Source organism: Apostichopus japonicus, chromosome 17, assembly GCF_037975245.1.
Source record: "Apostichopus japonicus isolate 1M-3 chromosome 17, ASM3797524v1, whole genome shotgun sequence".
In the NCBI taxonomy this organism is placed as follows: domain Eukaryota; kingdom Metazoa; phylum Echinodermata; class Holothuroidea; order Aspidochirotida; family Stichopodidae; genus Apostichopus; species Apostichopus japonicus.
The window spans coordinates 33,437,207-33,448,486 of record NC_092577.1 but is presented as its reverse complement, the minus strand read 5'-3'; the positions used below and the strand labels follow the sequence as shown (position 1 = coordinate 33,448,486).

The following is an 11,280-nucleotide window of genomic DNA, read 5'->3' as shown; positions in this document are numbered from 1 at the left end:
TTTGATTAGGGCAATATACTTTGGAGCATAGGTCAAAGTTCGTTTGCTCTAGTAGAAGAACTGTTTTACTCGTTTTAAGCAAACAGTTGGATTAAATATAATGTTCTCACGCTTGAAGTTATTAAAAAGGTTGCAAAAAATTAAATTTATTTTCCTTTTTTGTATGGTGAACATGATACTTACATCCTATACGAAATACATTTTCCACATTGATCACAAAGTTTGGACACCAAAGTCTACGAAATATTTCCAATTGTAATGGCGGCCTCCATGAACCAAACAAATCCCGTCTACTATTTGTTAGATCCTGTTACCGGGTAGGCCAGTTGCGGACGGTTCGGAGCTGCTTTACTTTTTTTAAAAAGAATAAGCACAAATTGGTATTGAAACTTCAAGTATGGCTTGGTCAGCCCAACAGAAGCTAATCGATAACAAGAAGAAAAATCTTGATTCTAAAATAAGATTTAGTGCTTGGACACCAATGAGTGATCCATCAGCTAATGATAAGGTACAGTAACGTTAGGCTTACAAAAGTTACATTACAATTACAATTCAATTTTTCTAAAAAACAAATGGAATAGAAAAAGGTAACTTGAGTTTAATTTTTTAAACTACTTGTTTCTGTGGTTCCCATTTTGACACATTCTTTAGCATAATTTTCTATTAACATTTTCTCATCTGCTAGTTTGACGAGTACAGTCCACGCGACTGAAAATGTGCATACCTTTTTTGATTTCTTTTTCAGAAAGGTCAACTCTTCAGTTCAGGGGAATTAAACACTTTATTTTGACAAGGAAATGACATGAAATACAAACTAAACCTTTGATAGGCTCCCTATTCTTTTCCTTTTTTTCCAGGTATTTGAAGAAAGAAGAATATTACTTAATAAATGGGTGAGCAAGTTCCTTTCATGTTTATCTACCCATAGTGAAAAAGGGATTTGTTCTGTGTTACTAACTTCATTAGTGTGATGGAATTGAGTTTGATGCTTTATTGTGTGCTTTTTTTTGTTATAACACTATAGATATCATGTTCAGTTATCACAGAACCCACATTGTTAGTATAGTATCCATCCCATGTGGTCTTTCCCTGTATTATTTAGACTGTTTGATAACTTAGAATTCTGCAATAGGATATACTTGCATTGCAGTGAGACCTCTGCCCCTTAATAATATCATAGGAGACACAAATGCAAGCAACATCATTGCTCTATGTGATATAGCTCTAGATATAAATATCATGAAAAAATTCTGTAAACAGCTGTAGATTGGAAAACATCTTATTCCATGTAGCAGATACAATCATCCTTCTCATATACTGCTGAAGACTTGATCAAGTCTAATCATGACATCATCAAGCCACATGAGGTTCAATTTGTTATGTTTTTTTTCTTCATTATGAATGTTTTACTTCCGGCGACGGAGATGGGTTTTTGCAAATGCTGAATTTAAGATATCCACGAGCTCTCTTAACATATGAATAATGGTGGCATTGGTTAATAGACCAAACGCTGCTTTTTTGCAAAGTTCTTTTCAATTTATTCGAAATGTTATGATTGTTTTTTTCTTAAACTTTGTTCATTGTTTTATATCTTGTGCTATGTAGGTCTGCCCATGGATACATGTATTTTCAGCTCGAAAATTGTTTCATATCATGAATCTGCCATTTATGCGGGTATCAAATGTATCATTTCAGCTCGAAAAGTGGAACGACGCTCAGAAGAGGAACGTTCTGACAGACATCATGGAGAGATGCTCAGTCTCGCAACTTCAACAAGCTCAAAAGATTCTTCTTATGAGATTACCGGTTGACAGAGAAGACTTCACACGGCAGCTCCCACGTGCTCTGTCCTTGTATGTGTTCTCTTACCTTGACCCGAGAAGTTTATGCAGATGCTCACAGGTACTGCAGTGATATATATGGAATGCCAAAAGCGACAAAAATTCAGTAAATAATGACTTGGGTGCACGTAATTTCTTACCAATTTTTTGTTGTCGCTTTTGGCGTGCCACAGTTATATTCATATCTTTTTCTACCCCATCTCCAATATGTCAGGGATGGAAGTTTCTTTGGTCTGTATAATCTGTCAAAGGAACGACAATTTTTCTTTATCTATGTAAGTTTGTTGTATGGTGGAGATACCCTTGATGAACAGCTTTTAGGAAAGTATAGAAAATTTTTGCAATCTTTGCTGAATGTGTAAGTCATTGTCGGGGTCTTATTAATTTTTGCCGAACAGTATATATGCAGTACTATAGCAGGATATTTAAACCATATAACTTTCCTCTTCTAACTTATTAATATCAACCTTATAATAAGCGAAGATCACCAGAGCTTATCTTTTCTAAGACCCTCATTTACAATGACTGTAAGACAGGTAAAAAATATAAAAAATATAAAATAATTTTTAAAAAAAGGAAGAAAGAAAGAAAACAATAGAAGAAAAAAAAAAAAAAGGATAAGAAAATGATAAAGGAACAATAGAAAAGAAATTAAGAAACAAAATATTGGACAAAAATTTTAAATTATGGAAAACAGAAAGAAAAGAGAAAACAAATAGGATTATCTTTCCCTCTCTAAGATTTGTTTTAACTGAAATCAACATCATCAATACATGAAAATGTTATCATGTAATTAGTTTACTTTCATTGGCCCCAAACAAGACCCTAGAAGAGATTATCAAACTAGGTCTCAAAATCAGCTTTAGCTGCTCAAGATCCAATGTAGCATATGTCCATCATGTCTGGATTGGTAATTGTTTTAAATCATTAATAGCATTGTTTACAACTATAGGCAAGCTAATCAACTGAAATGCTGTCAGAATTTTGAATTTAAATCATACAAGAAGAAGGAAAACTTAATCAAAATCATTTTCAAGAAGCCATTTTGAAAAGCTCTTCAGTTGACTGCATCATATATATATATATATTTTGTAAATATCAAAATAAAATAAAAACTGTTAGCAAACTGCTTCTCCACTAGAGAGCCTGTGTTACAAGAGAATGTGTAAAAGTAAGTCAGGCCAACTTACTTTTACACATATATACTTTTACACATATATGTTTTCTTTTACACATATATATTTTCCTCTCTCTCCACACCTTTCTGTCTTTGTCCTTCTCCAGTTTATTCCCTACCCCGTTCCTTTAATCCTCCCTTTGTCCCTCCACTGTTTATCTCCTACCTCTCCTCTTCCCCTGTAGGTTTCTTTCTTTCTTCTCTCCATCCCTTGTCTACTAATCCCCTTTCATCCATCTCTTTGTATTCACCGTGCTCATTAACCTGTCTGTATTCTGTGCGTGTTTTTGTCCCTTCTGTTACTGTTACTTGTCATTTAGCCTTTGAAGAAGATCCTGCTAGGATCGAAACATCAGGCTGACTAACTTTAACACATATATATTTTGTGTCTCCTCTCTCTTCTAGGTCTGCTGGTTTTGGAAGTATCTGACAGAGTTAGACCAACTTTGGATGCCCAAGGCAATCAAACTAGGCTGGCAGTTAACATTTACTCCAAACCCTTGTGAAACAGGAGTTTGGAAAAGGCTATACCTGGAGAATGTCCGAAGTCTCAACTACATATCAACCCAGGTGAGTGCATTTGCTGCTTACTGTAAAGAAGACTCGGTGGTTGGGCCGCCGGAATGTCCAGCATGCGGTTAGACTGTCCGGTAATTTCTGTGCACTGTCCTCCATCCGGAATGAATGACCTCTTGCTGGACTCATGAACTGTATATCGGGCATTTCTAACCTATTTTTGAAGTGGAGCTGACGATGGGCTTGTGATTTTGACAGAACCGTACAGCTACTACTCGTCTTCCCAGTATAAATGTAGTCATGTACGCATATATGCATGAACTGATGTGCAAACAGTCAACCGTTGTACTCATTTTCGGGGGAACATTTGACATCTTGAATTAAGAACATCCAATATCCAATGGTTTCCCAAAAAAGCTCTCAAACATGTTTCATGACAAGCAGCCCATTTCATCTGGTCTTTTCTGGAATTGTCAATGTTTACTCATTGACAGGTTTCCCCCAAAAAAGCTCTCAAACATGTTTCATGACTAGCAGCCCATATCATCGGTTCTCTTCTTGATTTGGCAATGGTTGCTCCATGTCTATGTAAAGCCGGTGGACGCTACTGTATCTATCCTCGTAAAAGGAAATGGCAGAACTCGGTTTAGGTATGAACGGAGTGCTAACTCCCCATTTTCTGGTCAGTGATGAACCCTTTAAAACCTTCCGCTGTATTATTTTAGCTTTTTTTGAAGAAGATCCTGCTAGGATCGAAACGTCAGGCCAACTTACTTTTACACATTCTATTACACAGACTCTCTCGTGGATAAGCAGTTTGCTAACAGTTGTATTTTATTTTGTATTTTTTTACTATATGAATCCAGTCTGTAACAATCTGACATCCATCTATATCTTCCCCCCCCCCCCCTCCTATAATCTATCCACTCTTGAACATCTAGTACCTACGATATAAAAATATCCCTCAGTTTTGTGGACTTTTGCTTCACCTGAAGTTCAGTTTGATTTGTACAACTGGATTAAGCATTCGACAGAAGGCTTATTACTTGTTAAAGGTATCCAGGTACACTTTTTCAGTGTATTTTAAAAGTTTTTGTTTCCCAAATTTTTCTGACCTGCAGGACCAATCTGCGAAAAAGACTGCTAACAAATCGCCAAAAGAGGACGATAAAAAGACTAGAAAACCAGAAGTGAGGAGAACGCCGTTGAAAGTTAAGCCGCCAAAACCTTTGGATCACAAACCTTGGAGGGGTACAGATCCAAAAGTTGAGGATATACACAGAAACAATTACCTCGACAACAAGGACGATCTGCTCGTTGCTAGGTAAATCTAAATTATCACAGGTTTTGGTCGTAAGAAGTTTCTAAGAACCCAACGACCCTTGCATAGTAGTGTGCCAGGATCATACTCAAATTCATTCGGTAAAAACTCCAAAAAGGAACAGGGTAGGTCGTCCGATGAAAAAAGTAGCTCGGCATTAATTTGCAAATCTGATCAGAGGGAAAGAGGTAAACAGAGCCGAAAATTCATCGTAGATTTTTGTTTCGATAAACGTCTTTCAATTTTTCTGTTAATATTGAGATGATTCTACTCGGTCTTGCACTGGTTGAAACATCTCCTACCCGCTTGGCGTAAGATCGCATTTCACATTCTAATTTTCCGTGTAAGATGAATCAATTTCTAGAGGTCTGTATCCCGTGGACGAAGCGGGCTATAAAGAGGACCGTTGAGACGACGAAACGTTTCTCTTTTACTGCGATGGCAGTTCTGTGTCATTCTGTAGTCCGTCTGTCCAACTGTTTGTCTCTCTGTCTGGATAAACTGCAGATATTTTCATTACGAGGTCAGGACATCGTTAACGTTTCCCTTCCCGATACAGTTCGATTTATCTTTTCACAGACAGAGGAGGCAAGGCAAAGCGAAAACTACCAAGATGGGACGAAGTCCGAGCTATGACGGAGGTCTGAACAACCAAAACGAGAGACCATTGGTCAATCGATCCAATACACCCATCACTGTTACGAGTTACAAGTTGAAGAAATCCAGATCTGTATCTGTGAGTAATGCTAATAACTTTGCATTTCAAGAGATTTGACAGAAAAAAAAATAGGAAATGCTTCCCGTTTAAAAATTCATTGCATATCTATTCTAGTCAGTTACAGGCTAAAACTAGAGCCTACATGTGTCTGCCAAATGAGGTCCGTATAAAATCTAACCCGAACCAAAACCTACCTACTCCAGTTCCAACTTCGCTAGAAACAACATTCGCCCTATCCACTCGCCTTTCTCTGTTCAGTTAAACTTGATTTCAGGAAAAGGGTTCCACAAGCGCATCAAGGGGATTTTCATGCCATCCATCCGAGCCATCCTCAATGCATTTTGAAAACTGCCCCAAGATCTGTAGAAAAAGTTTTGAAAGATAAAACGTTTGATATCCACAGAACTTGGAAAAAGCAGCATCGCCCTCGTCCGGTCGAAGTAACGGGCGGTCGTCCAATCGGCCAGAGTGGGCTCAAAAGAATGGAGAGCAGGTGACGAACGCAGAGACGGTCTCAGGAAACGATGCCACGTTGAGACCAAAACCAGTCAGCTCTGTCATGCCGGTAAAGACGTCAAAAGTCTTCACCAGAACAGCTCGGGATGCACCAAGTAAGCCTGATTTGAGATACCTCTGAACAACTTCATAGCAATAATGAAAATGGTCTCTTGTAGTGTTTTATTCCCCATAGGCTTTTAAGGCTATGGCATTCTTTGGCAAAATGGGTAACAGATGTCATTATATCACCCCCCCCCCGTCCCCTTTGGTCTGGAAAAAAATGGCTTTCCAAACCTGTCCCTGATTTTTGCATGTGGTGATTTTCCTATGCTAGCATCTACCCATAAATTTGTGATGCCTGAAATCATCTTACGTTATATTCCCCGAAGACTGATTTCTAGAAATGCACATTGTATGGTTTTGACATAATATGTTAGTGCAAATACTAAAAATTAGTAACAGAAAGTTATTGAACAAAAAATTTGAAATGAAATCCCCACAAGACAGATTCTATTGCAAAAAGTTTTTAATCGATTAATTTTTTTTATTTGGGCCTTCCGCTACTCGGACTGTGAGCCACCCGTATTAAGCTCTTTGACTCATTTTTCGATCGTCACTACAATGACTCATGGCCCATAATTTCCAAAGCGGGAGGGGGGGGGGCATCGTTAATAACTTCTTAACCATTTCCGAAGCAATGGAAACAAATGTGGAAAGACTATACCATTCTGGCATTGGAGAGGCACAAATGTTTCTTGCAGGAGAAGGATAACAATTTCTGAACATCATTGGTATCACTAGAAGTGCTTTGTGAAGGTGATTGTTTTCTCGCAGGAAGGGGCTAAACTTTTATTTTACATTGAACACTCGAGAAATTGTTTACAAAACTAGAACAGTCCATGAAATGACCTCCAAAGCGTATTTTATGCAAATGTCAATTATGCAAAATTGCTGTTATGCAAATTTTCATGATGCAAATTTCCATTTTGATTGGGACAGGGACACTGTTCCATAGTAACAGCTGATGTCAGTAGTATTATATTACATTCAGGTTGAGAAAAAAATAATCACCCGCCTTTGAAACAAGGATTTACTTTGTTTTGCTTGGCAGGTGCAAATGTTTTCTCGACCCATGAATGGACACCATTATCCGCAACAGAGTTTTCCTCTGACGACGAAAGGTGATGGCAGCCAAGGCCTGCGGTATATATCTATATATAGATTCTGGAGAACACGAAAGTTGAGAAAGAAGATGAGAAGAAGAGAGAAAAGGAAGAAGGAAACGACGGCTGAAAATGGCGTACTTAATGTGTTATTCCAGGGAAATTGAATGTTGAATGAAACTGAATGACTACAGAATGACTCAATGACTATTATACAACACCTTATTGTATTCTGGTCATTTGATTGGTCAATTGCTCGTTGATGGCATGCAAAATCCACTCTATTCCACTGTATGAAATAGAACCATGGGTTATACTTTTTTGGTAGCACTTTTTTCAATGGTAAGTGAGCAGAGAAACATGTCTGTTCAAAACAATCTGTTGCATGAGTGCATTTTACCCATCTTAATATAATATGCTGTATAAAACAAATAATGAATGGTTTCCATTCGTGCAATAGTGCAAATATGTCATTCGTTGAAAGATGTAATTTGTTCCATTCAACTTGGCTGCGCCTCGTTGAATAGAAAATTCCATATTTCAACTCATGAAATATTTGCACTATTGCACTCATAACCTTTTATTATTTGTATACTGTTGAATGACTACAGAATTAATTGAGTGAATTAATTCAAGGAGCATTCCTAATATATATCACATTTTCAAAGAATAAATCAGGCAAAAAGGTTATAAATTATAAAAGAAAAAGCTTTTTGGTTACGTTCAATCATTCTTATCTCAAGTGAGGGACGATATGTTAAGAATGTTGAGTTTTCTAACTGATACTGTGGAGTAACTTTTTTTCCCTCTCTACGGTAAGTGTTACAATATCTGCCTCAGGAATACCCCTTTAACATCTTTGCCTTCTTTGAGTTACGTATGCAAATTCTGTAGACCTGCTAAAAGAATACATTTGTAAGATCTTTGAATTAGAATTGGAATCTATGCAAACCTAGAGCAGAGAGGTTATAGATGAGGCATTTAAATGTATGTTTTGTCAGAACCAACCAGTTTGCCATGTTTCTTTGCTCAAGTATTTGTGTCTTAGAAAAGGAATTGGTTTTAGTCATTAAAAGTATGTTAACAGTTTACCCAGTAGGTTGGGTATATTGGCAGTATACCCAGCATATCGGTTATGTTAATAGTTTTTCCAAGCAGGTTGTCGGGTATGTTGGCATTTTACCCAGCAGGTTGTTGGGTATGTTGGCATTTTACCCAGCAGGTTGGGTATATTGGCAGTATACCCAGCATATCGGGTATGTTAATAGTTTACCCAAGCAGGTTGTCGGGTATGTTGGCAATTTACCCAGCAGGTTGTTGGGTATATTGGCATTTTACCCAGCAGGTTGGATACATTGGCAGTATACCCAGCATATCGGGTATGTTAACAGTTTACCCCAGCCGGTTGTTGGGTATGTTGGCAGTTTATCCAGCAGGTTGTCGGGTATATTGGCATTTTACCCAGCAGGTTGGATACATTGGCAGTATACCCAGCATATCGGGTATGTTAACAGTTTACCCCAGCCGGTTGTTGGGTATGTTGGCAGTTTATCCAGCAGGTTGTCGGGTATCTTGGCAGTTTATCCAGCAGTTTGTCGGGTAAGTTGGTATTTTACCCAGCTGGTTGTCGGGTATGTTGGCATTTTACCCAGCAGGTTGTCGGGTATGTTGGCAGTTTATTCAGCAGGTTTTTGGGTATCTTGGCAGTTTATCCAGCAGGTTTTCGGGTATGTTGGCATTTTACCCAGCTGGTTGTCGGGTATGTTGGCATTTTACCCAGCTGGTTGTCGGGTATGTTGGCATTTTACCCAGCTGGTTGTCGGGTATGTTGGCATTTTACCCAGCTGGTTGTCGGGTATGTTGGCATTTTATTGTGATTGTTAGGCACTTGTGACGACACTTGTGTCATAGGGGCGCAGTATAAATGTACATTATTATTATTTTAACCAGCAGGTCGGATATGTTGCATTTAAACCCAGCAGGTCGTCGGGTATGTGGCATTTTACCCAGCAAGTCAGGTATGTTGGCATTAACCCAGTAGCCCAGGTGCGTTGGCATTTTACCCAGCAGGCCGTTGGGTATGTGTGCATTTTACCCAGCAGGCCGTTGGGTATGTGTGCATTTACCAAGTAGGCCGGGTATATTGGCATTTTACCCAGCAGGTCGTTGGGTATATTAACAGTTTACCCAGCAGATCAGATATGTTGGCATTTTAGCCAGTATGTCGTTTATGTTGGCTTTAACCCAGTAGGATGGGTATGTTGGCATTTTACCCAGCAGGTTCTCGGGTATGCTGGCATTGTACCCCAGCAGGTCGGGTAGGTTGGCAGTTTACCCAGCCCGAGAATCAGCATGGTTTACTTATGTTGCTTTTATTGTTAAAGTTACACAGTGCAATACTTATTAATAATCATGCTTGTTTTATTTCATTACATCTTCTTCATGTTGGTACGTTTTTTTTATGATCTCTCTAAGCCCAAACAATTATTTAAAAAAGTTTCCCCATTTTTCCTTCCGACAACCTGAATTTTATTGGGAGGGGGAGGAAGGGGGGAGGAAGAGGGGGAAGAAGGGGGGAGGAAGGGAGGTGATAGTATATGCTGTCAGTATCACGGCTGCACTAGATGATAGGGTTACAAAGCACGAATGTCACTCAGTTCTTATTTTATTGGTAAAGGTAAAACCATTTCCACAGAAGTTACCTACTATCAAACTGTATGTAAATGGTGTTTTCATATATTTTATATATATGTAGATTTTCATGGGGAAAAATTGGAAAAAATGGGGGTTGGGTGTTGTGAGTGAGGGGAGGGTAGTTTATTTAGAAATATATTTTGTATTTTACCGATATACACCTTGTTCTGAAGTATCATTGAACCTTGAACTAGTAGTTACCTTGACTAATAAACACGTCCATTTTTAATCATTCAATAATTCAATTTAATTTGTATTTTGTTGAAAGTATGTATTTATAGAACCATGCAAATAGATATAAGTTCAGTTGTGTTCTAGATTTTTTCTTTACCCTTTATTCTTTGTCATTATTCGTTATCATGTGCAAACATCTACCTGCCCCACTTTTCAAAGGTAAACTGAAAGAATAAAATACAGTGAAAAATTAGCAAAAATGAAATTAAACAGATGTGTGTCGGTTTTTATTCGTGTAAAAGTGCACCAGTATAGTTACTGATTATGCTAGAAAGACTCCTGAAAATGGTCACCTATTAATCCGACTTTCTGGTTTGTTTCTTTCATATATGGTTCCAAATGCTTCTCGGGGGAGGGGAGTGGAGCCGGTGGGGGGGGGGGGGCGAGGAGCTGTAAAATTGTACCTGTTTCGGTGGTGATTATGCTCAAAAGCCCCCTGAAATGGTTACCTAGGATCCAACTTACATGTTTTTTTGTGTCGCATATTTCTTCATTAAGTCATGTGTACCTCCTAAATGCTTGGAAACCAGGAAAGTAATTTTTGGAAACTATGAAGCAATTTTAGCATTCAGTCCGTTTAGTTAGAATACGATCGCTTTGCTCAGTGGTCTAGATGGCAGTGTTGTAGTACTAGTGTTGTATAGTACTAGAGTTGTAGTCAGGCGCGTAGCCAGGAATTTGCCAAGGGAGGGCGAAACTGTAGATTCGGCACTGCAAACTATCTAAGCGTTGCGCCACCATGTGTTGGCGCGAAGCGTAAAAGAAAATTTTGGCTGAAAAAGCCTCCCAGATCGCTGGAAATGGCACTTCCCAGGCCTTGTAAGTTGCATATTAGCATTTTCTCTTTTGATAATACTAGCGATATCATAAAAACATTAAAAAAAATATGCTCAAGGGGGGGGCGGCTGCCCCCTTCGCGCCCCCCCCCTTGGCTACGCGCCTGGTTGTAGTACTGTAGTACTAGTAGGGCAATGTTGTAGTACCACAGTGTTGTAGTACTAGAATCCACTCACCAAGGGGCAACACGGCTTTGCTGAACCAGGGTAGGGGTAACGCTAAGAATAAATCATAACAACAATAAACATACCGATATTAAGAAACTTCAGATATTAAGAAAA

At 38.5% G+C, this 11,280-nt stretch overlaps 1 protein-coding gene across 8 annotated transcripts; it reads left to right on the top strand.

Annotated features, from left to right (window-relative positions):
* Positions 1 to 234: 234 nt before the first annotated feature.
* On the top strand, positions 235 to 10,019 carry LOC139984081 (F-box only protein 16-like). 8 transcript variants are annotated; one of them, XR_011798932.1, is made up of 10 exons: positions 235 to 508; positions 858 to 893; positions 1,696 to 1,902; positions 3,424 to 3,588; positions 4,656 to 4,858; positions 5,435 to 5,591; positions 5,977 to 6,184; positions 7,183 to 8,333; positions 8,457 to 8,515; positions 8,954 to 10,019. XR_011798932.1 is itself a non-coding variant. In XM_071997769.1 (8 exons), exons 1-8 carry the CDS (start codon positions 398 to 400, stop codon positions 7,254 to 7,256), a joined length of 1,161 nt encoding a protein of 386 aa, XP_071853870.1. In that variant the 5' UTR covers positions 235 to 397; the 3' UTR covers positions 7,257 to 10,019. The 8 variants fall into 8 exon arrangements, 1 of the variants encoding a protein (XP_071853870.1); XR_011798931.1 differs by having other exon boundaries at positions 8,457 to 10,019; XR_011798933.1 differs by lacking the exon at positions 8,457 to 8,515 and having other exon boundaries at positions 7,183 to 8,456; positions 9,217 to 10,019.
* The last annotated feature ends 1,261 nt before the right edge of the window (positions 10,020 to 11,280 follow it).

Excerpts from the sequence above, each read along its gene's own strand:
- LOC139984081 (XM_071997769.1), top strand. The coding sequence starts at position 398 with ATGGCTTGGTCAGCCCAACAGAAGCTAATCGATAACAAGAAGAAAAAT. Across the intron at positions 3,589-4,655 it reads TCAACTACATATCAACCCAG|GACCAATCTGCGAAAAAGAC; the intron begins GTGAGTGCATTT and ends TCTGACCTGCAG. Across the intron at positions 5,592-5,976 it reads AGAAATCCAGATCTGTATCT|AACTTGGAAAAAGCAGCATC; the intron begins GTGAGTAATGCT and ends TGATATCCACAG.